This window comes from Amphibalanus amphitrite, unplaced genomic scaffold (genome assembly GCF_019059575.1).
Source record: "Amphibalanus amphitrite isolate SeventyFive unplaced genomic scaffold, NRLGWU_Aamphi_draft 000421F_arrow, whole genome shotgun sequence".
In the NCBI taxonomy this organism is placed as follows: Eukaryota; Metazoa; Arthropoda; class Thecostraca; order Balanomorpha; family Balanidae; genus Amphibalanus; species Amphibalanus amphitrite.
Window position 1 is genome coordinate 341,918 of NW_024881915.1, and position 25,985 is coordinate 367,902.

The 25,985-nt window shown below is 50.1% G+C and overlaps 2 protein-coding genes across 23 annotated transcripts in view; one reads left to right on the top strand and one right to left on the bottom strand.

Moving 5' to 3' along the window:
• LOC122391089 lies at positions 1-24,640 on the top strand. Of its 15 annotated transcripts, XM_043384688.1 has the most exons (28): positions 1-94; positions 1,013-1,129; positions 1,579-1,815; positions 2,402-2,653; positions 2,772-3,047; positions 3,350-3,601; positions 4,039-4,314; positions 5,018-5,269; positions 5,708-5,983; positions 6,206-6,457; positions 6,802-7,077; positions 7,353-7,604; positions 10,706-10,981; positions 11,312-11,563; positions 11,685-11,960; positions 12,447-12,698; positions 12,821-13,096; positions 13,585-13,836; positions 13,957-14,232; positions 14,680-14,931; positions 15,049-15,324; positions 15,638-15,889; positions 16,131-16,403; positions 16,674-16,928; positions 17,070-17,333; positions 21,773-22,024; positions 22,894-23,151; positions 23,597-24,640. In XM_043384688.1, exons 1-28 carry the CDS (start codon positions 31-33, stop codon positions 23,824-23,826), a joined length of 6,954 nt encoding a protein of 2,317 aa, XP_043240623.1. In that variant the 5' UTR covers positions 1-30; the 3' UTR covers positions 23,827-24,640. The 15 variants fall into 15 exon arrangements, with proteins under 15 accessions (XP_043240623.1, XP_043240630.1, XP_043240632.1 ...); XM_043384690.1 differs by lacking the exons at positions 5,708-5,983; positions 6,206-6,457 and having other exon boundaries at positions 10-94; XM_043384692.1 differs by lacking the exons at positions 13,585-13,836; positions 13,957-14,232 and having other exon boundaries at positions 16-94.
• Positions 23,943-25,985, bottom strand: part of LOC122391091 (TIP41-like protein) — a 13,470-nt gene continuing 11,427 nt past the window's right edge. For all 8 annotated transcript variants that reach the window (XM_043384706.1, XM_043384704.1, XM_043384707.1 and 5 more), the window contains exons 5-6: positions 25,155-25,313; positions 23,943-24,298 (exon numbers count right to left, since the gene is read on the bottom strand). In XM_043384706.1, coding sequence (XP_043240641.1) covers positions 24,200-24,298; positions 25,155-25,313 — 258 coding nt within the window. In that variant the 3' untranslated portion in view covers positions 23,943-24,199. The remainder of the gene's footprint in view (positions 24,299-25,154; positions 25,314-25,985) is intronic.

The following is a 25,985-nucleotide window of genomic DNA, read 5'->3' on the forward strand; positions in this document are numbered from 1 at the left end:
TCTGCCGAACGGTCCCACAGCGCTCCCAAGATGCGGCTGATCGCGGTTGCCTTTCTGGCGGTCCTGGTGTCGTCGGCCACCCTGCGGCTGCCCCGTAAGTAGAGCGGCCCCCGAGCGCGCCGCGTCTACACAGTGTGTCGTGTCGGAGTGGCGGTCCGACGCGAGTGGCCCGTGGTCGCGGACGAATAGCCGCGGCAGTGTGACTGCGTGTGTGCCGCGCAGGCCCGTGGCAGTGGACTCATCTATACGGCAGGAACGGTATTTGTAAGAGCGAAAGCCACCGACCAATACGTAACTAATCGATCATTACCATCCACACATTTTTACATTCACGGAACTGAAACACAGCCACCCTGTACTAATCCATGGTCTCCTGTGTCACTTCGAACCTATCCTTGTGGTGGGGCATTTCTAATCAACGCCCATTGGCCACTCACTGATCCACGGAGCCACCCGCGCTCCGAGGCGACTCCGCTGCCGCCTGTAGCCCGTCTGTTCCGCCTGGCACCGATGTATTGCGGCACAGCCTAACCGTACAGTCAGAACACCAGCCACGGAAACAAGGACTGCTTTCATCAACTGAAATGAGTCTCTCAGTGCCTTGGGGACACTTTTAGTCAGTGTTGGTGTGATAGCGAAAAAGTAATATGATTTTATGACTTAGAAATTGGCATGAGTCCCAGGTACCAGTGCCTAAGTATGGCCCGGCTTTTTTATTCACTAACATCGGTGCTGTGTGACGACCTTTCAGTCATCTAAACGGGCTAACTGTGCCCGCTGTCTGAAAAGGCGGTCTGTGCCTGTTGTTTCGACAGGCTGTCTGTCCCAGCTGTTTGGTCAGGCTGCGCCCGCTGTCTCGACAGGCTAGCTGTGCCTGCCGTCTGCCTGCTCTCTGGATTGTCTGTCTGTGCCTGCTGTCTGAAAAGGCTGTCTGTACCTGCTGTCTCTGCCCGCTGTCTGTGCCCGCCTGGGACTGCTGTCTGATCGTCTGCCATTGTTATCTGTTCCGCAGTACCGCCGCCGCGCCAGCTGTCACACAATGTCGGAAAGCACGCCAAAACCGTCATCGACTCCATCAAGCTGATCCAGTCGCAGATCAGCAATGTCCGTCTCCGGCAGCAGAGCCACGGTAAGAACTGCGGGACGATCCAGAGCTGCTCAGCCAGGAACGACCGTGAGCGGTAAGCGCTCACACAATGGCAAAGGAATGTGTACATTTAGATCTGAATGCTTACTTGCCTGGGGTAAAAACAGATTCAACAAAGTAATAAGGACGAGTTCAGAAAAGATCATCATAACCAAACATAGGGATAGAAAGTGTCTTGTGCTTTCACAGACCATTATGCATTCAGCAAATTAAATGTTATCAGCTGCCATCTAGCCCCGGTACCTACATGTGTAGATGAATCCCGAAAGACCTTTGCCTGCATAACATCTAGGCGACCGTTGGAGCACCACAGTTGTCCAGTGTCCACACATCCCATTATTACTCTCAACTACGCTTAGAAATTTCAATTTTTGTAGATGGAACGTACTAAATATGCACAAAAATATAACATACACCAATTCACACTGCAGCCCAGCAAGAGCTCAAAAACCTCATCAGACAAGCTGAATGGCGGGTGGACCAGCTGCTGGTGAGCTATGGCAAGACCGACGCCGTGTCGACGGTCCACCAGGCGGCCCAGGCGCTGCACGCGCTGGCCGACGGCGCCACGGACGTCGAGTCCGGCCTGCAGTCGGCGCTCACTGAGATCCTGATGGTGATGCACCAGCTGGGCGCCGTCAGCAGCGACCAGCAGCTCGGCGAGACCAGTGAGTGTCCGTGCCGGCGCGGCGGCTCAGCAGTGACACGCACTCATTTTTCAGCTCGTTCTTTTGGTTGAAATAGAATACTCACGTCACTTTCCATGTAATTTTAATTGCAAATTTTTTTAAGTCAACGTCAGCGATTTCATATGAAGCTTTTTAAATCAATGATGACTCATAATACCAATCGACTAGAAATTACACACAACTTAGCGAAAAAAATACGGATCCACAACCTAGAATTAAGGTGCAAGAAATCGAGATTGCCGAGCAGTTACAGACCAATTTACCTGCAGCATTACCAGTCAATCAGTACAGCCTCTACTTTGATAGTCAGTGAACCATAAAAATAAAGATTAGATAGGGATTCAAAACATTCTAGTGTGTCGACATTTATGTCAAGGAAATGGAAAATCAGGTAGAGCCGAAAAGGTGAGACGTATAAAATTCAAGGCAATCATACTTCTAGTTATAATGCTCAAGTTCCATGAGATCACAGTAACTCCAAGTCATGTTTTCCAGGAAAGGATAACAATTGTCCATAGCCATAAAACTACTAAGGATTAACACAAAAACCGTGTGCCACCCCCAGCGCCCAAGTCTGTGATCGACGTGCTGCTGGAGGAGATCCAGGCTCTCGTCGACACCTACCTGCCCATCATCGGACCGGTGCTCGGTCTCACCGACGAACAGATCCAGGGCGTCGTCCAGAACGTCGACAAGTTTGTCGCCGACACCGAGGCTCTCGAGCACGGACAGGTGGACGTCACCGACGGACTCGAGGCCATGATCACCGACATCCTCGAGATCCTCAAGGCCCTCGGCATCGATTGGACCGCGCCCAGTAAGTCATTTAAAAACGAATACGACCGCGCAAAGGCGTCCACAAAGTACGAACATCTTTCCGTTTGCTACTAAAATTCAATCAATGGTGGATCCTGACTCTTGTTCTCTGTCTTCAGCCGACGAGACTCCGACCGAGTTTGACGCCCTGCTGAAGGAGCTCGAGGCTGCCCTGGACGCTCTGCTCGACACCCTCGGACCGCTGCTGGGCCTGACCGATGAGCAGATTCAGCAGATCGAGGCTGACATCGACACGCTCGTCCTCGACATCGAGGCCATCGAGCACGGGGAGATTGACGTCGACGGCGGCCTGGAGAAGGTGCTCGCTGATCTTATTCAGATTCTTCACGATTTCGGCGTCCAGTCCGAGAAGAAGGTCGAGGTTGAGGCCACAAGTGAGTCTACGCATTTACTGAAGCTGGATCTCATGTTAGACTAATATGTATATTAAATTTAGTCGGAGTACCTACTTCGTGCGACATTCGCACATCTCGCTATGTAGCAGAAGAAGTGCCGTTAATTAAGGAATGGATTATCTCTATCGATTAGAGCAAGAAGTGTTAGCGGGGCATCCGTCAATTGTTTTGAAAAGCAGCGCAATTCAAGTGCATACATGTAAGAAAACATCCGTTGTACCTATTTTTAAGGAATAAGACGTACATAATACTGTAATTCACGAAAACTGAATAACTTTCAGCCCCTAAATCTACTCTGGACGTGCTTCTGGAGGAGTTCCAAGCGCTCGTCGACCTGTGGCTGCCCCTCCTCGGACCTCTCTTCGGCCTCACTGAGCTGGAAGCCATCAAGATCACCAGGCAGGTTGACAAGTTTGTCGCCGACACCGAGGCTCTCGAGCACGGACAGGTGGACGTCACCGACGGACTGGCCGCCATGATCACCGATATCCTCGAGATCCTCAGGATCCTGGGAATCGACTGGACTGCGCCCAGTAAGTGGCATCTTCAACGAAAAATGCCTTACTCCTGATAACAATGCAGGTAACTTACTTATCAGGCCTTCACAGGTAAGGTGACATGATGCCAAATCCTTCAATACTAGTCATCAAGAGGCAACAAAGAAAACAGTATTTCAATAATTTCAATTAGTGCCGATGCGTATAAGAGTAGAGGACCATCACAAAAAGTGTGGTTATACAACAGAAACCTATCGTTACTGGAGATTGATGACAAAAGGATACCTTTTACAAGCGGGATGCACTGAGCGTTACAAAACAGTCAACGGCTTTCCGGGGTCTGCTAATTATCAGCATACCTAGAAGCATACATCCGCGACACTGGGTGCTCAGCACTGGCAGGTAAGTGTTCCAAGCAACTCCCTAGGTTCGCGATGATGACAGTGCTTCACCGTCTCCTACAATCCCTCCAGCGGACGAGACCCCGACCGAGTTCGACGCGCTGCTGGCGGAGCTGGAGGCCGCCCTCAACGCCTTCCTGGACATTCTCGGACCGCTCCTGGGACTCACCGCCGAACAAATCAAGACCATCGAGGGAGACATCGACGCCCTCATCAAGGACTTCGAGTCCATTGAGCACGGAGAGATCGACGTCGACAGCGGTCTGGAGCTGATCCTTCAGGACCTCATCAAGATCCTGCACGACTTCGGCGTCTACTCGCCGAACAAACTCGACGTGGAGGCCACCAGTGAGTCGATACCGTCACTAGATAAAATATTAAACCCTTCTAGATGTTTGAACAAGCAGGGGCGTCGACGCGTAAGGAAAACTGGTCCGACTTTTTCTCGGGGGCCCCCAACGGTGGGGGGCCCCCGCGAAGGGCCCCGCGAAGGCGCAGCAGGGCCCCCGCGAGCCGCAGCGGGGGGCCCCCGTTGCCGCAGCAGGGGCCCCCGTGGCCGCAGCAGGGCCCCCCGAGAGCCCCAACAGGGGCCCCCCGCGGCCGCAGAAGGGGACCCCGCGGGCCGCAGCAGGGCCCCGCAGTGTCTAGCAGGGCCCCAGAGGCGCAGCAGGGCCCCCGCGGTCTCTAGCAGGGCCCCCCGAGCCGCAGTAGGGCCCCCGCGGTCTGCAGCAGGGGCCCCCGCGAGCCACAGCAGGGCACCGCCTAGTCGAAAAAGTGGTCCGACTAGTCGGAAAAGTCGGACCGGTGTCGACGCCCCTGTGAACAAGATTCAACGAGTATCTTAGTTCCTTTGTCAAAACTTACAGCATTTTAACTAAATAACGCACAAAATGGTGAGAACATCTGAATCGCTTCCCGATCTAAATTCATTTCCAAGGACCACTACTTATTGATTGTTCTTTCATAAAAAGGAAATAACAATTTTTGACATCAGTTACATGGTCAAACATGACAGCATCGGACGATTCAAAGCTTCCTGCCGTTTCCGTAGCCCCCAAATCTACTCTGGACGTGCTTCTGGAGGAGTTCCAAGCGCTCATCGACCTGTGGCTGCCCCTCCTCGGACCTCTCTTCGGCCTCACTGAGCTGGAAGCCATCAAGATCACCAGGCAGGTCGACAAGTTTGTCGCCGACACCGAGGCTCTCGAGCACGGACAAGTGGACGTCACCGACGGACTGGCCGCCATGATCACCGACATCCTCGAGATCCTCAGGATCCTGGGAATCGACTGGACTGCGCCCAGTAAGTGGCATCTTCAACGAGAAATGCCTGTGACTCCTGATAACAATACAGACCAACTTACTTATTAGTCCTCACAGGTAAGGAGACATGATGCCAACTCCTTTAATACTAGTCATGAAGAAGCAACAAAGGAAACAGTATTTCAATAATTTCAATTAGTGCCGATGCGTATAAGAGTAGAGGACCATCACAAAAAGTGTGATTATACAACAGAAACCTATCGTTACTGGAGATTGATGACAAAAGGATACCTTTTACAAGCGGGATGCACTGAGCGTTACAAAACAGGCAACACTTTCCTGGGTCTGCTAGTTATCAGCATACCCAGAAGCATACATCCGCGACACTGGGTGCTCAGCACTGGCAGGTAAGTGTTCCAAGCAACTCCCTAGGTTCGCGATGATGCCAGTGCTTCACCGTCTCCTACAATCCCTCCAGCGGACGAGACCCCGACCGAGTTCGACGCGCTGCTGGCGGAGCTGGAGGCCGCCCTCAACGCCTTCCTGGACATTCTCGGACCGCTCCTGGGACTCACCGCCGAACAAATCAAGACCATCGAGGGAGACATCGACGCCCTCATCAAGGACTTCGAGTCCATTGAGCACGGAGAAATCGACGTCGACAGCGGTCTGGAGCTGATCCTTCAGGACCTCATCAAGATCCTGCACGACTTCGGCGTCTACTCGCCGAACAAACTCGACGTGGAGGCCACCAGTGAGTGAATTTGTCAACGATATGTTTACATTTTCACTTTAAAGCAAACAAACTAGTGTGACTGCAGCTGACTAACTTCCTAATCGAAATTTAATTTACGTGTACTGAGCGCTGCTCAGTTGATTTTCCTCAATAAAAAGCAAAAACTATAGCTCTCGGCATCAGTTAAATAGTCAAACATGACAGTATCGGATGATTCAAAGCTTCCTGCAATTTCCGTAGCCCCTAAATCTACTCTGGACGTGCTTCTGGAGGAGTTCCAAGCGCTCATCGACCTGTGGCTGCCCCTCCTCGGACCTCTCTTCGGCCTCACTGAGCTGGAAGCCATCAAGATCACCAGGCAGGTCGACAAGTTTGTCGCCGACACCGAGGCTCTCGAGCACGGACAAGTGGACGTCACCGACGGACTGGCCGCCATGATTAACGACATCCTCGAGATCCTCAGGATCCTGGGAATCGACTGGACTGCGCCCAGTAAGTGATGACCTAAGGCAAATTCTAACAACCAATTTTGACAAGAACTAGAAGTGCGTAGCGCTTCTAGTTCAAATTCCGCAGAGACGCATATGGGACACTTTGGAAACATGGCAGATCGGGCTAATCGAAAGGGGGATTCTTCGAGACCCTGGTATATAGGGTTTCCCAATTCCCATCCCAATACAGCTGCTCTACACAAAACTGCTCTGGAGCGCCTACGCAGCGAAATGAAACCAATGTAAGTGTAGCATTGGATTATGTATATCTTACTCAATACTCAAGCATCTTTCACGCAAAACGTACTAGACTTCGATACAAGCGTTCAGTTATCCATTTTACAGCCGACGAGACCCCGACGCCGTTCGACGGCCTGCTGGCTGATCTGGAGGCAGCCCTGGACGCCCTGCTCGACACCCTCGGACCGCTGCTGGGCCTGACCGATGAGCAGGTTCAAATCATCGAGGCCGACATCGACCAGCTCATCAAAGACCTCGAGGCCGTGGAGCACGGAGAGATTGACGTCGACGGAGGCCTGGAGGCCATCATCATGGACCTCATCAAGATCCTCCACGACTTCGGAGTCCACTCAACGAGGAGCCTCGAAGTGGAAGCCACCAGTGAGTCAATAACAGTGCAGCAAGAAGACTTCACTACATTCGTTATCTTGAAAAGAATCCGCGAACGTTGTAAACCTTATCCCTATGACAACATTGCGTTCGTAGATGCATGTAGCTTAAAAATATCTGAAACATTGTTTCGCTACTCGAACGAATTTCACCAGCAGCTGTTCAGGCAACATCAGTCAGCTTATGAAGCAACAATACCTATGACATCTAACTATCGTATTTAACCAGATCACTAAAATACTCAAGGCTTCCTGCCGTTTCCGTAGCCCCCAAATCTACACTGGACGTGCTTCTGGAGGAGTTCCAAGCGCTCATCGACCTGTGGCTGCCCCTCCTCGGACCTCTCTTCGGCCTCACTGAGCTGGAAGCCATCAAGATCACCAGGCAGGTCGACAAGTTTGTCGCCGACACCGAGGCTCTCGAGCACGGACAAGTGGACGTCACCGACGGACTGGCCGCCATGATTAACGACATCCTTGAGATTCTCAGGATTCTGGGAATCGACTGGACTGCGCCCAGTAAGTGTTCGTGCAATGTATCTTATGGGTGTTGCTGTTTTGCAGTGACAATATTGATCTAGCAAACAGTTCATCCAGCGAACCTCCAAGATTCAAGGTAGGTAAGGTACGCAACGCTCCGTCTCCCGCCGTTTCGCAGACACGGATTTCGATCAGATCGGATCAAAAGAACAAGCCTGATTACATCACGGAACTAACGTAACATCAAAGAAACGCTAGCTCGTTTCCGGTATGTGGTGGGAAATATTGCAGTTTGTAGCTTTATTTCAACAACACAAAGGGAGAATCACGATATACCTACACTACATTGTGTACATCATCGATGAACATCATAGTACTACATCGATGTACAGTGTACACTATACGTGCGTATGTGTAATCACGATGTGAATCTGAAAACTGGGTAATAAGCGATGTAGAATAAGGCGCATACTATGCCATTATTGTATTGAACCCTTGCCCATCCAAGCAGACCTTGGCAGACAGGGACCGCGGATTCCGGGGGGCAGGGTGTGCAATTGCACACCCTGAAAATCCTGAGGGTGTGCAAACACCTATTTTTGCACACCCACAGTTCGTTGTGGGGGCCCATGCGGCCCTGGCGCTTGAGTGTCCCAAGCCGATTCTCGAGGGCCCCAGCGCGAGCCTGATGGTCCCGCACCGGTGCCTGAAGGCGTGAACAGGCTCTAGTGTTATCTCAGGGGTTATCTCAGAACCCCACCCACGCCATTTTTAGTGCTCCCACCGGCTCTTGAGGGCCCAGGCCGATGCCCGAGGGCCCCAAGTCGATGTCTAAAGGTCCCACGCCGGTGTCTGAGTACCTACATGGCTAGCTCAGGGATCCACGCCAGTTTCTGAGGGCCCTAACCGGCTCTTGAGGGCCCCTGCCCCCTGCCCTCCTTAACCTCCTCTTGGGGCCGATGCCTAAGGGTCCCGCATCAGCACCTGAAAGCCCCCACAGTTATCTCAGGGCCCCACCCCAGTTTCTGAAGGCCCTCACCGGCTCTTGAGGGGCCCTAGACCGATATCCAAGGACCTCTGGCCAATGCCCGGGGCGCAGGCCGATGCCCGAGGGCTCCAAGCCGTTACCCGAGGGCCTTACACAGCTATCTCAGGGTATAATGCCACTTTCCGAGGGCCCTAACTGGCTCTTGAAGGCCCCAGGCCGATTCCTGAGATACCTGAGATCCTGAACCTGTTTGTCAGTGAGTGAGTATGTGAGTTTGTCCAAGCTTTTTTGGACCTGAAGTCAAAATGGGTGGACCGATCGGGACGAAAGTGGGACCGTTTGATTCGTCTCCGGCGAGGTAAACTTTTGGTGCTGGCCTCGGTTCGCTCGGTGCTTCGTGGCACATGCTATTCCGCTTCAAAGTTTCGGTGACACGAAATTTTTTGTCAAGGCTACAGGTCAACCAGAGGTCACGGGCAAAGCCATACTGGCGGGACACATCGTTAACACCTTGAACCAGTTTCCAGTGGGGTCACCGTCTGCTAGGGGTGCAGGCTGCACGTGCTGGGGGCGGAAAACCGTTTTGACGTGAGGTCCTCTGGCTCAAAGAAATTTTAAGCTATCAACCTCAAAATCGGTTCAATGGTAGTCCCAGGCAAGGCCTCCAAAATAATGCACATTTGGTTGAGCTAAACTCTGTGGTGCATGAGCTATGCACGTGCAAGCCGATTGCACCCCTTCGTACGTTGCCACGCCTGCAGGGTAAACGGCAGCTCTAACTGGTTCAAAACTTGCAGGTCATAAGAAGAATACATTTGATCACGACATTCCGGCGAGATAATATCCGAGGGGTGCAAGCTGCGCGTGCGGGGGGCGGATAACGGTTTTGACGAGGGATCCTCTGATCCCGGGAAACGTCGATCTAGCGACACAAAAGTCGGTACACTGATAGAACTAGACACACGCTACATGATGTCATGAAAATGACTGCACTGGGGTGCCTGGGGCATGAACTATGCACGTGCAGTTAATTCATATCTTACTGTAGGTAGATATCCACACCAATCTCGCGTGCTTTCAAGCATTTTTGGGATGTTTCGGTTGGTTTCAGGTTCCTGGTTCAGTCCAAGCTCAGTCTGGGTTTCGGTGGTTTTGCCCGGTGTGTGCCCTCAGCACCGTTCCTCCAATTCTGGCCCAAGGCAACGCAAGAGCGCTGCCGGCATCTAGTTCTATGTACATGAGGTATTCCAGAGGCCGTTATGGGACCTTCAAAGACCGTGTGCGGTGCGCCGGTGACCCTTAGAATTGCCGGCGTTGGGTCTCAGGAGCTGGCGTGCGGCCTTTATGGGGCCCCAAAGCCAGCGTGTGGACCGTAGAGCAAAGGGGAAGCTAAGGGGGACCGGAGGCCAGACCCCCATAGGTCATAGGGGCCAAATCGATGGGCCCAAACATCCCGCCGGCCGTGTTTTATTTTTAAACTAATTCATGTAATCCATGATAAAAAGAAGTGTGCCAACATCAACTGTGCAAAAGGTCTCTCTGAGGCCCGTAGGGGCCCTTGAAGGTCACTGTAAGCCTTTAGGGGCCTGCTTGGTAAAATCGGAGATCGATTTGGATCACGTTGCATGCATGCATGTGCATTTACTCTGCTCATGCATCTCCTGACCGTAAGATGCTCGCTCAGTCATCTTACGACCGTCAATTTTGAAGGTTTTCCCGCCCCGCTTCCTTAGAACCGGCTTATTCCGGAGCAGTGGCGGCGCTGACTTTTTGGAAGGGGCCCGGCGTGAGGTGGGGGGCCCAGTCGCCACATCTTGCACACCCTACGAGAATTTGAATCCGCGGTCCCTGTTGGCAGATGAATATCGACCTGTAGCAAGGCAATCCTACGGGTCATCGTGACATTGGTAGGTAGGTATCCATCAGATCAGCTAGTAAAACATTGGAGCTGAAAGGAGACAGAATGTGAATCAAACTGTTAATGCACAGAATTTCCGATAAGAAAATAAAGTAGAGTAGCGCAAAATCATGTAAATCTGGCAAACAATGCATTTATACATAACAATTAACCATTGGCAGCTCTCCTAGGGCTAGGGCACGGCATAAAAAAACTGTAAGCACAACCAAAGCAGCCAAATTATCCATTTCACAGCCGACGAGACCCCGACGCCGTTCGATGGCCTCCTGGCTGATCTGGAGGCAGCCCTGGACGCCCTGCTCGACACCCTCGGACCGCTGCTGGGCCTGACCGATGAGCAGGTTCAAATCATCGAGGCCGACATCGACCAGCTCATCAAGGACCTCGAGGCCGTGGAGCACGGAGAGATTGACCTCGACGGAGGCCTGGAGGCCATCATCATGGACCTCATCAAGATCCTCCACGACTTCGGAGTCCACTCAACGAGGAGCCTCGAAGTGGAGGCCACCAGTGAGTATTGATCTAATGATAACAGAGTAAAACTCCATGTGAAAGAGGCTATGTCGCGGCCCGTGTTACACGATAGGTAGTAGACTGCTCAATACAGATTCGTGGAAAAGGCAGATAAGTAATAGAGGCTAAATATATATAACTAGATAAGACACTGTCATATGCAAAGCGAAGAACTTTTTACTTGTTACGTATCAATCAAAATCATTGAAAACATAAGTCATGGGCAGAGAAACACAGATGAATTTTCCATTGTCTGTGGAAAGTCAAGCTATATGTTTTTACACAGAGCAGATACCGAGACTCTTATGCCCAATTGTTTTTCCACAGCGCCCAAGTCTGTGATCGACGTGCTGCTGGAGGAGATCCAGGCTCTCGTCGACACCTACCTGCCCATCATCGGACCGGTGCTCGGTCTCACCGACGAACAGATCCAGGGCGTCGTCCAGAACGTCGACAAGTTTGTCGCCGACACCGAGGCTCTCGAGCACGGACAGGTGGACGTCACCGACGGACTCGAGGCCATGATCACCGATATCATCGAGATCCTCAAGGCCCTCGGCATCGACTGGACCGCGCCCAGTAAGTCATTCAAAAACGAATACGACCGCGCAAAAACGTTCACAAAGTGCGAAGATCTTTCCTTTCACTAACCTTTGTAATTCAATTATGATGGACCCTGACTCTTGTTCTCTGTCTTCAGCCGACGAGACTCCGACCGAGTTTGACGCACTGCTGAAGGAGCTCGAGGCTGCCCTGGACGCTCTGCTCGACACCCTCGGACCGCTGCTGGGCCTGACCGATGAGCAGATTCAGCAGATCGAGGCTGACATCGACACGCTCATCCTCGACATCGAGGCCATCGAGCACGGAGAGATTGACGTCGACGGCGGCCTGGAGAAGGTGCTCGCCGACATCGTCAAGATCCTTCACGACTTCGGCGTCCAGTCCGAGAGGAAATCCGAGGTTGAAGTCACCAGTAAGTTCATTGCTTCGAATCAATTGTAACGTCTCTAGGTCTTTAGCAGCCCAAACTGTCAACCAAGCTGTCAACTGATAATGTGATTCGATAGCTTTATGATTTAGCATACGCCTTAAACAAAAGAAGAGAATGAGGGATTTGCATAGCACTTATCCAAAGTGTGTTCTAAGTGCAGGATTGCATGGCATTGAACGGTTTGACACATCAATCCATCCCTGACTAGAAAAGAAACTAGAAAAAAAAACACAAACACGTTCTGTTAAACCGTTCCTCGATAGCGAGAGGAGTTGGTAACTGCTTAGTTCAATTCTTACTAGTTACCGACCGATTTTTAAGAAGAATATAACCTGTAAATGCTTCCGAGTAGAGTTAGCAAGAGAAACACCCGCCGACAAATAGAAATAACAACCAAAGATTCAGCACTTATAGTCCTCAAACGTTACTGCATGGCACATGCGTGACGTCAATTTGCACCGCCCCCAGCGCCCAAGTCTGTGATCGACGTGCTGCTGGAGGAGATCCAGGCTCTCGTCGACACCTACCTGCCCATCATCGGACCGGTGCTCGGTCTCACCGACGAACAGATCCAGGGCGTCGTCCAGAACGTCGACAAGTTTGTCGCCGACACCGAGGCTCTCGAGCACGGACAGGTGGACGTCACCGACGGACTCGAGGCCATGATCACCGACATCATCGAGATCCTCAAGGCCCTCGGCATCGACTGGACCGCGCCCAGTAAGTCATTCAAAAACGAATACCACCGCGCGAAAACGTTCACAAAGTGAGAAAGGTCTTTCCTTTCACTAACCTTTGCAATTCAATTATGATGGACCCTGACTCTTGTTCTCTGTCTTCAGCCGACGAGACTCCGACCGAGTTTGACGCCCTCCTGAAGGAGCTCGAGGCAGCCCTGGACGCTCTGCTCGACACCCTCGGACCGCTGCTGGGCCTGACCGATGAGCAGATTCAGCAGATCGAGGCTGACATCGACACGCTCATCCTCGACATCGAGGCCATCGAGCACGGAGAGATTGACGTCGACGGCGGCCTGGAGAAGGTGCTCGCCGACATCGTCAAGATCCTTCACGACTTCGGCGTCCAGTCCGAGAGGAAGTCCGAGGTTGAAGTCACCAGTAAGTTCATAGTTCTAAAAAGAAAGTCATGCTGCAGCTTTTGGTATGTAGGAAGCCCAACAAAATATGTCGTCTTAATTGTCATACGATTAAGCACAGTAAAAAAGAGCTCAGGACAATGCACAAACCTTGTTAAAAAGCATTTGTGAGTGTAAGAAAGAGCTCAGGACAATGCACAAACCTTGTTAAAAAGCATTTGTCAGTGTAAGATTTCAAGATGTAGAGCCCTTTCATCACAACAATCTATATCCAGCATCTTAACTTTAAAAAGCAAAGGAGAATATGAGTGGCCAACCGTTCTTCGATGACTGACAACGGTTACAGCCGTAACAATTTAAATCGATTCTAGAGCTGTGAGAAGAATACAAGCTCCAATTAAATGTTCCTACAAATAGTTTCGTGAAAGAGAACATGACAACGCAGCGTTCAGCGTTTTACATTTGTCACACTGTTGATCCATGTGTGACGTCAATCTGCACCGCCCCCAGCGCCAAAGTCTGTGATCGACGTGCTGCTGGAGGAGATCCAGGCTCTCGTCGACACCTACCTGCCCATCATCGGACCGGTGCTCGGTCTCACCGACGAACAGATCCAGGGCGTCGTCCAGAACGTCGACAAGTTTGTCGCCGACACCGAGGCTCTCGAGCACGGACAGGTGGACGTCACCGACGGACTCGAGGCCATGATCACCGACATTATCGAGATCCTCAAGGCCCTCGGCATCGACTGGACCGCGCCCAGTAAGTCATTTAAATTAAAAAGGAATATGACCGCGCGAAGGCGTCCACATACGGGCATCTTTTCGTTTGCTACCATAATTCAATCATTGGTGGAACCTAACTCTTGTTCTCTGTCTTCAGCCGACGAGACTCCGACCGAGTTTGACGCACTGCTGAAGGAGCTCGAGGCTGCCCTGGACGCTCTGCTCGACACCCTCGGACCGCTGCTGGGCCTGACCGATGAGCAGATTCAGCAGATCGAGGCTGACATTGACACGCTTATCCTCGACATCGAGGCCATCGAGCACGGAGAGATTGACGTCGACGGTGGCCTGGAGAAGGTGCTCGCCGACATCGTCAAGATCCTTCACGACTTCGGCGTCCAGTCCGAGAGGAAATCCGAAGTTGAAGTCACCAGTAAGTCCATAGTTTTTAAAAGAAAGACATGCCGCTGCTTTTGGTATGTAAGAAACCCAACAAAATATGTCGTCTTAATTGTCGTACGATTAAGCAGAGTAAAAAAGAGCTGAGGACAAGGCATAAACCTTGTTAAAAAGCATTTGTGAGGGTAAAATTTCAAGATGTTGTACCCTTTCATCACGACAATCTATATATCCAGCATGTAAACTTCAAAAAGTAAAGGAGAATATGAGTGGCCAACCGTTCTTCGATGAAAGACAACGGTTACAGCCGTAACAATTCAAATCGATTCTAGAGCTGTGCGAAGAATACAAGCTCCAATTAAATGCTCCTACAAATAGTTTCGTGAAAGAGAACATGACAACGCAGCGTTCAGCGTTTTACATTCGTCACACTGTTTTGGAACACTGATACATGTGTGACGTCAACTTGCACCGCCCCCAGCGCCCAAGTCTGTGATCGACGTGCTGCTGGAGGAGATCCAGGCTCTCGTCGACACCTACCTGCCCATCATCGGACCGGTGCTCGGTCTCACCGACGAACAGATCCAGGGCGTCGTCCAGAACGTCGACAAGTTTGTCGCCGACACCGAGGCTCTCGAGCACGGACAGGTGGACGTCACCGATGGACTCGAGGCCATGATCACCGATATCATCGAGATCCTCAAGGCCCTCGGCATCGACTGGATCGCGCCCAGTAAGTCATTCAAAAACGAATACGACCGCGCAAAGAATTCACAAAGTACGAACATCTTTCCGTTTGCTACTAAAATTCAATCAATGGTGGATCCTGACTCTTGTTCTCTATCTTCAGCCGACGAGACTCCGACCGAGTTTGACGCCCTGCTGAAGGAGCTCGAGGCTGCCCTGGACGCTCTGCTCGACACCCTCGGACCGCTGCTGGGCCTGACCGATGAGCAGATTCAGCAGATCGAGGCTGACATCGACACGCTCATCCTCGACATCGAGGCCATCGAGCACGGAGAGATTGACGTCGACGGCGGCCTGGAGAAGGTGCTCGCCGACATCGTCAAGATCCTTCACGACTTCGGCGTCCAGTCCGAGAGGAAATCCGAGGTGGAGGCCACAAGTATGTATATTAGTATGTGATGATGGTTAGTGTCAAGACGTATTCCACGTCATCAGAAGAGTATTGAAGTTGAACTGTCAAACTATAATTGTATACTTCAAATTCTGATGCGTCTACCTATAGTCCTACGTAAGGGTAAGGCGCATAAAAGTAGACAAGCAAAATACAATTATGATTGCCTTGGAGAAGAACAGATAAACTACTAATCAAAAACAGATATAGTCGGGATCAATGATACTATTGATATGAATCGCCCCCATCATGTATAGGTACCGAACTTTGCAGATAAGCCAACATTTTTGTTTGATTTCAGCGATTCCAACGATCATCGACATGCTTCTGGACGAGCTGCAGCACATCGTGGACACTTACCTGCCCATCATTGCCATCGCGACGGATCTCACTTGGGCCCAGTCGCAGGCCATCATCGAGAACTTCGACAAGTTCGTCGCTGACGTTAAGGGCATGGAGCACGGCACTATCGAGATCGCCACTGGTGTCATCGACATCTGCATTGACATTCTGCGCGTTCTGGAGGCGTTCGGCGTCGACGTCACCCTCCCCTGTGAGTTCCACATAACCGGTCGTTTAGTGGCATGTTAAAAAGTAAAATTATCTTCAAAGACGACGTTGGCTAAATAATCAACGTGAAATATGCTGGGAAATTACCTTCAACCACTTCTAGTTCCTAAGAAAACTACGCTGTATTCATTAAATTATCATTTTTAGCGCTTTGCTAGTGTTCTTAACATATATGTAGCGCAAACGTGACGCATGGATGTCGACAATGTCACCTGGTTCGCCAGCCACGGACGTGCCGACCACCCTCGACGAGGTGCTGTTCTGGCTCGAGAACGGACTGAACGCCGTGCTCGACATCGTGGGGCCCTTCATCGGTCTCGACTACGACGCAACGAAGCAGGTCGAGGCCGACATCCATACTCTTATCAACGACATCCGCGATCTGGGCGACGGTCGCATCGATGTCGACCACGGTCTGGAGAACATCCTCACCGACCTGCTGGTCATTCTCGGCGACTTCGGAGTGCCCACCAGCCAGCGCAAGGGCGGACTCACCAGTACGTGCAAGCGCACACACATTTGCAGCTCAGTCCAATGGGGTTCACAGTTCGCTAACGAATTAATGCTGTCGTTAGGACCCATGGTCCAGGGATGCTGGGATAAAATAGTAGTGCCTGACAATTGACGCCTCCCATGAATTACAACGGTACATAATGTCATTGGCAAATAATTTAATCACATAACTAAGTTACGAAAAGGTTAAGAACGCCTTGCTTTCAGTGGTCCGGAGGCGCACGAACCCCACGTTCCTCTCCGGCTGTTCACAGCGGACACGCCGTCAACGCTGGACCAGCTGCTGGAGGAGCTGCAGGCTATCGTGGACCAGTACCTGCCCGTGCTCGGGCCGCTGTTCGGACTCACTGACGAACAGATCGCCGGCGTGGTCACCAACTTCGACAAGTTCGTGGCCGACGTGGAGGCGCTGGAGCACGGCACCGTGGACGTGTCCACCGGCGTGGAGGACATCGTCATCGACCTCATCGAGATCCTCAAGGCCCTCGGCATTGACGATACTCTCCCCAGTAAGCGCTGGTCCTGATATGACACTACAGAAGCAGAAGCGACGCAATTTGAATGATTAAATGCGAGCTTCTCGAAACTGGTTCCATTTCTCTTTATATTCTTGTACCGACGTGAGGTTTACCGATTTTGTGTGTTCGCAGCCGACGACACGCCGACCGACCTGGATGGCCTACTGGCGCAGCTGGAGAGCATGCTGAACACTCTGCTGAACACCCTGGGACCCATCCTTGGCCTGACCGACGCCCAGGTCCAGCAGGCCGAGGCCGACATCGACACACTCATCAAGGACATCGAGGCCATCGAGCACGGACACATCGACATTGACAGCGGCCTCGAGAAAATCATCGTGGATATCTTCAACATCCTCAAGGACTTCGGTCTGCCCGTGCTCAGCCCTGAAGCCGGTGAGTATTGGAGGGGGTAAACGGGATAAACGGCATGGTGAGTGAAACGGACATGCTTACCGAGCAAGGCTCAATTATGAAAACTTCTGGAGTCGAGAAGTGATATGAGGTAGAGAAACTCGAAACACCGAAGGGTTCCAATTGAGACCAAGGAGGTTCATGGACAGTTCCGGTATTTCATGGGCACACGAGCCACTGAACTCTTTTAGAAATTAGGACCTTTCAAAAAGAATATAGATTAGGGTGATATTCGACACATGTCAAGTCAACCTATGGTTTGCATTTGTATAGAGAATTAAAGCTTCCTTGTTATCATTCACGTGAAAATACATATTTGACATTGTTAAAACTGTCGTGCCAAAAACGGTGAAAAAAGGCAGGCAGTGATTGCAAAATGAATATGGAGTAACTACCCAAAGAATTCTTCAGCATCTTGGTCTTAAAAATCGAAGTTCATCAAAACGCTGCCTAAAGTGTTATCCAAGACATGGACGAAGCATTTCCCACCAAAATTCCACCATCAAAGAGGAGGTGCAGGATGATCAAGCTGTGCCTTACTGAGACCGTGTGACGCTTGCCGCGCCCTGCCGCCAACCTCTGGGTGTCTGTGCCGCAGCACACCTGAGCCTGGTCGCCCGGCTGGCCGAGCTGCGGCGGCCGCTGACGGGCCTGGTGACCTCCCTGCCGCTGGCCGCCCGCGCCACCGTCCGCGCCGACCTGCAGCACCTGGGAGCCGTGTTCCACCAGCTCGCCGTCGTAGTGCCCGTGCGCGCGTGAGCGTCACTAGCAGAGCGCTCTGTTCAACACTGATTGTACCTACTGTACTGAGTCGGAACTAGATATAAATACAGCTGTGACCGTTCTTGGTATTTAGTGTTTGAATGATGTTCGAATGCCTTGGTTGGACGTAACTTGTCGGACTATGTATGAAAGTTCCCACCTCGACGTTTGTCACCTACTTTTTTGCAACTGATGAGGTAGGCAGAATAACTAAAGAATATCAACATATCACATATCGCAGATTCATACACTGAGCACGGGCGTCATTGACCGAAAATAATTGTACGGCTAAAATGGTTAATTTCAGGATACCAATTACCAAAGCCATTCTAGCCATGCAGTGCCATAGGGTTAAAGTGACCATTCCACCTTATCATTAGTTTTGAGTTGAGATGAGATAGCCAAAATGGAGTCCCCGGCTTGCACTTACCGGTTTGAGCACTCACAAGATCGAGAAATGCCTCCAATCGAAAATATCTAATTTCAACGTTGCAGCACTTGGATTCAGAGTGGCTAATGCATTAGAATGCCCCCTCTGAATGTGTGACGTCAGCGCAGATCTAACAATTAGTTTAACTTTTAATAAAACGCTTGGTAGCATGCGATGGTATATGCTGCTTTGCGCGCAACAAGTGCCGCACTTTCAAATAAAGTCGCTAGGAACAGCGGAGATCCCAAAAAGTAAACAAAAGTCTAAAAGTAAACAAAAGGAAAAGTCTAATATCTTGAAAACCGGTGAATATTTTTCGATTAAATTTGGTATAGGTATATTCGTTTTTTGCTCTTTCTGAACTGAGCGACATCACTTTCATGCCAATTCATTAACTTTTTTGAAGGTGGGAGGGTCCCTTTAATCCGCGCCGGGACGGGGTTTGAACACCCCCCCCCCCCCACCTGCGGTTTTTCGCAGATATGTCAAAAACGGCGGCGTGGCACACCTGTTAGTGCATCTTTTCCGCACATGTTGTGAAAATGTCAGACCCAGGTCGCTTAAGGTCAGGTTACCAGGTCACGCCAAGTGACCTCACCTCAGATAAAAAAAATTAGAATGCTCGTCATAGCTACACCGACTGAACGATTACCTTGAAACTTCCAGCGATTGATAAGAGTAACAGTGTCTATAAAACGTAGGTATACCTCGGAATTTCGATATGGGTGACCTAAGGTGAGGTCAATTTTGCGGCCTCGCCATTATAAGTCAATGGGAGAAAATTGAAAAGCATCTGTTTTGCACGAACGCCATTCTAGACACTCTCAAACATCGGGATGCAGGTAAAATTGACACACTGAACCGGAAAATGGCCCCTGTGACCCCTCGTTAAGTCCCCGAGGTCATTCATCTCAGGTCACGAATAGGGGAAGATGGGGGAACACCGCCATTTGGGGAGCACCGCCCACCCCGATATCAGAAATACATATAAAAAGGTCTAGGGCGACAGATGACTGTCTTCTGGTAGCGTGACGACAAGTGACAACAGAAGTGCAGGTATGGGCAGTGCACCACATTGGTTTAGGGGATTTGCGAGTAATTCCTTACCTAATTTTATGTTTCGTAAATACGTTTTATACTTTTCTAGCATAATAAGCAGAAGAAAACTGATCTTTTCACAGACATTAGTCCTGAAGTCTGAAGTAGTATTTTTTTTGCCATAATTAGGACTCATCCAAGCATTACGTGCTACTGCTCGAGCGAAATTTTTGTCGTGCTGCCATATTGAAGGATTTTTAGAAAAATGCAGACACTTGGGTAACACCGCCCACTTGGGAAATTAGGAAAACTTGGGAAATTAGGGGGGGTGTTCAGACACCCCCCTCCCGGCCCGGCGCGGAAGTCTTGGAGCACCCTGTAAGAATTTTGGGAGCACCGGCCCGGCGCGGGTTAATGTTGAAATTATGGGATTATTGGTAGGACTCGGGCCCTACCAAGCCGGTACAAAACGACACCCATGGGCCATGATACTACTGAGATTTCAAGAGGCCTGTTGCATCGGTTTTCCCCGACACGTGCATCCGATGCATTCGTCGTCATCAAAGCCGATGCAAAGTCTAGAAACGGCTGGGACTGAAGGCTACCTATCACTCAAACACTCACTCCGCAACGATCACTCATAGTTCATACAAATTACAAAAGTCTACATCTCTGCACACGTACCGAAACGCTTATACATACATACAATGCATATGTGTAGGTGCATGGCTGCGCCAAAAACAAAACAGATAATAAAAGATAGAATTCAATTATGCTAATTTTTGAACGACTTAGGCTGAGCTTCATAGATAATAAGATAACATTTAGTATTATACGACATGACGGAAAATTTAGTAGCAGTGTTCAAAAACAATCGGCGCGCTTGGGACAATCCTGCCGCAATGTAAACATAGCCATACATAGCACAGCACCCCCTTGGCACAGCGCTCACTGCGGCAGTATCCAAGGGCAGTATCAGTCGATTATCTAAAAACACGCCTCTTGAAATTGTTCATTGTTTTCAATAGCTTATCTTAGATTCTCTCGTAAAATAACAATTTCTAACAAACGTTCGGTTCAGTATGATAAGCTGATCAAAACTGTTGTGTGATAGGGTTACATTGGGCATTGGCATGAAGTATAAGGAATTTTATCTGAAGATCAATCATCAAGACTGAGATGGAACACAAAAACTCTAAACTGATCTCAAGCAAGATATTTTCCAGTAACGTGCATTCCCTTGTATATGCTATCAACCACCATGAAGCAAAGTGTGTTCTGCCCCGAAAATATGAAAGAAGTATTGAGGAAAGCCTAGTGCATATTTTGATATGCCTGTGCAATCTTCATAAGGGAAAATTAACACACCTGAAGCCATTAACATCACATTTGCATGTAATAATCCTCAAAACACAAACATATTTTGCTCAGGAAACTGGTCAAGAAGTCATCGAAGTGTCAGGTAAAGTACCTATGTGTGCAAAGTGGGGTTAAAAATTCCCCGAACTTAATGAGTTGAAATAATGAAAACTCCCTAATACCAGTTTGTTACCTGTCATGTACGAGGCCCATTATCCAAAATGAGCATATGTACAGGTAACTTCTTTGTGGAATTCTTAGGGGGGATTAGAGATAAAATTGGTGTGGAAATGCATACAGAATGAATCTCGATCTAACAAGTGTGTCAAATGTGGCCCTAAGTTACCTCAGCTTCAGCTGAAATGAGGGAGGAGGGGAGCATTTGGTGACTATAAGGAATTACTTTTTCCACAACCTACGTCACCCCACACATTCAAACAATCAGAGCGGTTGCAGATATAGCAGTTGTAGTTATGGTGGGAACCTAACGAACATGGTGATCAAGTGAGGCAAGGATCACAATGCCCAAATATGCTAACTTGAGCACTTTAATACCACAAAAAAGTTCTCAGTTTCTCACATGTCAACAATACAGCTTGAGCACTGCAGGAGCTACTAATCAAGATAGCTACCTACTAAAAATGCTGAGAAATAGTTGACCTTTAGGCAACCTCCAACCATGAACCAGTTCTTTTCATTGAGCACAAATACCTGCCATTGTTCATTTTTGTCGCAGTAAATGCCTCTTCGATCTTGACAATCACTGGAAGCATGCACCCAATCTCCAACCAATGCATGGTTTAACGCCTCTTCTTTAACTATTGTTTTGCAGACTCGGCGGAGTCGCTGGACGACCTGCTGCGGCGGCTGGAGGAGGTTTTTGACGCGCTGGTTGTCGCCCTGGGACCGGAGGCCGGGATGACGCCGGCGCAGATTCTCCAGGCCCAGCTGGACATGCACGAGCTGATAGCGACCATCGAAGGGATCGAGCACCGCGACATTGAGGCGCAGACGGGCGCAGAGCGCATCGTCCGAGACGTCATGAAGCTGCTCGGCGACTTCGGCATCGATCCGCAGTTTCCCAGTACGTGACAGGGCGTCGACCGTCGACAGCGCGCAACAATTATTAGCCGTAGCCCGTAACGTTTTTACTTTCATGTTTGAGTCATTTTTACTGTTTATTAAAGGAAATAGTTCACTTTCACGAATTTTTTTTTGCATCGATTTATTATTTTTTATGTTCAAAATAATCAGCAAAGAAAATAAAACCTTTTTATAACAAAATATTTTTTTTCTATATTTTGATATAGGAAGAACTTTTCAGTTTATGTAAGGCACACGCGATCCAGTATGAAAAGAGCATGGGTCCCGAAAATTCTTCAGAAACAGAGAAATTATCGCAGCCACCGGCATTTGGGCGATCTGCTCGATCTGATAATGTTCCCCTGAATGTCCTAATTGATCAGTACGAGAATTTCTCTAGAGTTCTCGTAGATAATTTCTCTAGTTTCTGAAGAATTTTCGGGACCCATGCTCTTTTCATACTGGATGGAAATATATGCAAGGCACACATCCTCAACGCAAGACACCTTTTTCGGGACGAGAAATAGAATATCTTTGCCTAGGGTGATCGTTGGGCTGTAAAAGCTCCTGATTTATGCTCGTCTCAGCCCAAGCTACGGAACTGCTATTCCAGTTCAAAACCCATGTTAAAAAGTGAACTATTTCCTTTAAAATGCATACTTATAAATATTTATGGTACAGTCTTTTATTTTATCGATCAAGTAATTGGGTTTGGTGGCAGTGGAATAACTTTTACTAAGTGAAAGGACCTAGGTACTTAATAAAATAAGTTTGGTGGTGGAAGGACCCATTTAAAACCTCCAGTTTCTTCCCCAACATTTGGATGCCTCCATCCCGTGTCCGTGTGACACATGGCCGCCCTGTCTGCAGCGTCTGAGACGCCGACGGCGCTGGACGCGGCGCTGGAGGCCCTGCTCGCCACCCTGGACGGCGCGCTGGAGGTGTACGGACCGCAATACGGCCTCGACCCGTACACGGTGGCGCGCCTGGAGGACGACCTGGCCACCATACAGCAGCACATCGAGGACATCGAGCACGGCCGCGTGTCCGTCACCGACGGCCTGGTGGCCATCGTGGACGACGTGTTCAACCTGCTCCGCGACATCGGCGTGCCGGTCCTGCCCGCCGGTGAGACGTACAGAATTGCGTATAACCGAGACATGTATTGCTTATGACCGAGACATGTATATACGCGACCTATTAGCAGCAGGAGAGGCGAACGGAGCCCGCTGTGTTGAGGACACTCTGCTTCCTGTGTGCATCCTTTCGGGCAGACTAAAAAAAAGGTTAAATCATATTGCCAATTTCCGCTAATAGCAAACTCAGACTTTGGGCAACCCTAAGCTACTACACTGTTGTGAGTGTGCAAAATACGCAAACAATATTTTTTTCCGCAACCTCAGTTCGTGTTTGAAATTCCATTCATCACTCTCATGAAATATGCAAGTTTCTTGCACACCATGTTATGTTGTGCTCATTGGAACGCGAGGACCGCATCTTCATTAAAGTCCTTAGAACGAAACTTTTTTTTTTCAAATTGACTGGCTTCAAATGCCGCGTTTCGTCTTTGCAGAATCGGCTATGGGTCTGGGCGAGAAGGCGGCGTATCTGAGGCGGCAGCTAGAGACGGTGCTGGGGGTGTCTCACAGCCGCCGACCGGCGCTGCCAGAGCCATCCTACGGCCAGATCCGCAAACTCGAGTCGGACCTGCTGGCGCTCGGCGAAAGCCGCGGCGACACGACTCTTTTCCAAATCGTTTACGACCTGAACATGGTGGCCAGGCAGTTCGTTAACCTGCTCTGAGCTCTAATCTGCAGTGACGGAGTTTTGCTGTGTGTGACCTTGTGATATAAATTGGGCTGTGTCTTGGTTTGGGAACTTATCATGTTTGTTATATGAAGGGCGAAAACTCCAAAGGGTAGCATTATGAAAGCAATCGTGTGACATTTATTATGTAAGCAGCGAATCACGTAACAATGAGCAATGTGGCTCCGATCAAGGTGAATGACGAATGCCGTTGGGTCGCCGCTGCCGAGGTCTGTCTTCGTGTCTGAGCGGGATCGGTGCGCGGCCGCCCGCTCTGTTGACTGGTGCCTCGTGCAGGACGGAACCCTCCGACGGATGTCGCGGCGGCGCTTCACCTCACGCAACGGTCGGCAGAGACCCAAATGCCCGCCTAGGTGGCGCCCGGAAACCGCAGCTTCTCGTAGCAAGAGTCGGTGACGGGCAAATGCATCCAGATTTCGTTGGGATTGTTCATCACTGCCAGCGGCACCTGTCGGGGCACGAATGGCCTCACCTATCTGTCCCCTGGGAACATGCGCTCGGCAGGACCGCTCTTACAGGCTCAATGCGAACCCCGCGACCCGCACCGTCCAAAGGTTTGGAGGGCAAGATGATGCGGAAGCCGGATGATGGAAGAAGTCAAATCAGGAGAGCATCAATGTATCAGCATGGTCAAAAATCACGCTACGTCATGTGAGTGCGATGGTTCTTGTTCCTTGTAACTACATCAAAGATGCTAAAATTGTATGTAGCGTACGCTCTTCTAAATATGGTTTTCGTGAGTGATCGGTCATCCCAATACATTGTATTATTCAATAAAGATTTGGGGTTATTCGGCTGTCTTACTTAATTTCGCCACACAACGCTTAGATTGGAAACAGGAACCAGCGTTCGATTAATAGAGAAATCCTTAAATCACGGTTTAGCAATGAGAGTTGGAATATCTGACGAGCTGGAACAAAGCGAACGAAATTTCCATTACGATCATTAGACCACATCGGCTGATCAGTTCTCTATCACCACAAGTACGGTGAATCAGGTCGATGCCTTTATGGAGATCAATTGGTACGATGCTAATTGCGAGGGAGCGGTGGGAATCATTGGAAAGGGTAACGAATCTTCTGGAGCCATTGACAAGGAAAAGAATTACACAGTACAAAGAAAAGGTAGCTTTACACAATGACAACCCCCATCGCCACACATACAGCATAATGTGATGTGAATAATACTTTACCACATTTACGTTGGAAAATTATCAGCAAGATAAAATGCTGGCGAGACGTTGACAATGAAAATTCATAAAACAATAATGATACTCCTATTGTTCGCCCGTCCCTGCGACTGACCTTGAGGTCGCTGGCCAGACTCTGGCGGCTGGTGTACTCCCGGAGCATGTAGGCCTGGTCGGCCTCGTGGTACAGTCGCGTGTCGTTGACGCGCACGAGCACACCGTCCACGCGCAGGTAGAACCGCAGCAGCAGGAAGAAACTGCGCGGCATCACTCGCTGTCGGGGCGCGCCAGACGTCAGTCGGGTGACGGGGTGTGAGAGCGTAGGTGGCGGTGGGGATCGACAGATTAAAGTCTACTGAGGTCCGGCAGCCGATATCGACGTACGGGACGGCCAGCTGGTGGCCTTCACTTCACACTCACCACCACTATCACTACACAGTCATGACACCCATAAGTGGGCCATTTGCCTATGGTGACTTTTATACTAATAAAGAATAAAGAATACATGTAATAAGATTATCTAATTGTGAAAATCGAGTTCATGTCAAGTTATACTCAGCAAGCATATGTGATTTTTTTTTTTGCGGATGACAATCGTCTGCAAGGACCCTATAAGAGTTCAATCGAATAAGAGGCCTAGTCCTCCCCGTGGCCTAGTGGATAAGGCGTCCGTCTCCTAACTCGGTGGCAGCGAGTTCGCGGCCGGAAAGCTCCATGTCGTTTGACCCGCGTTCCTATATTAAGCCAGCTGACAACTGGCGACAGAGGGCCACGCTATGTAGACCCGGGAGGACCGTGCCGCCATCTACCTGCGGCAAGTTAAACTTTCAATCCAAATTATCACCGGTGAACCGGGCGCGGGCAAGGCCGTGGTGTCATTCGCAACAAGCCCTGCTTAGCGGGGCACCCGGGCCCATAGCCATCCATTCATCCATTCGGACAAAAT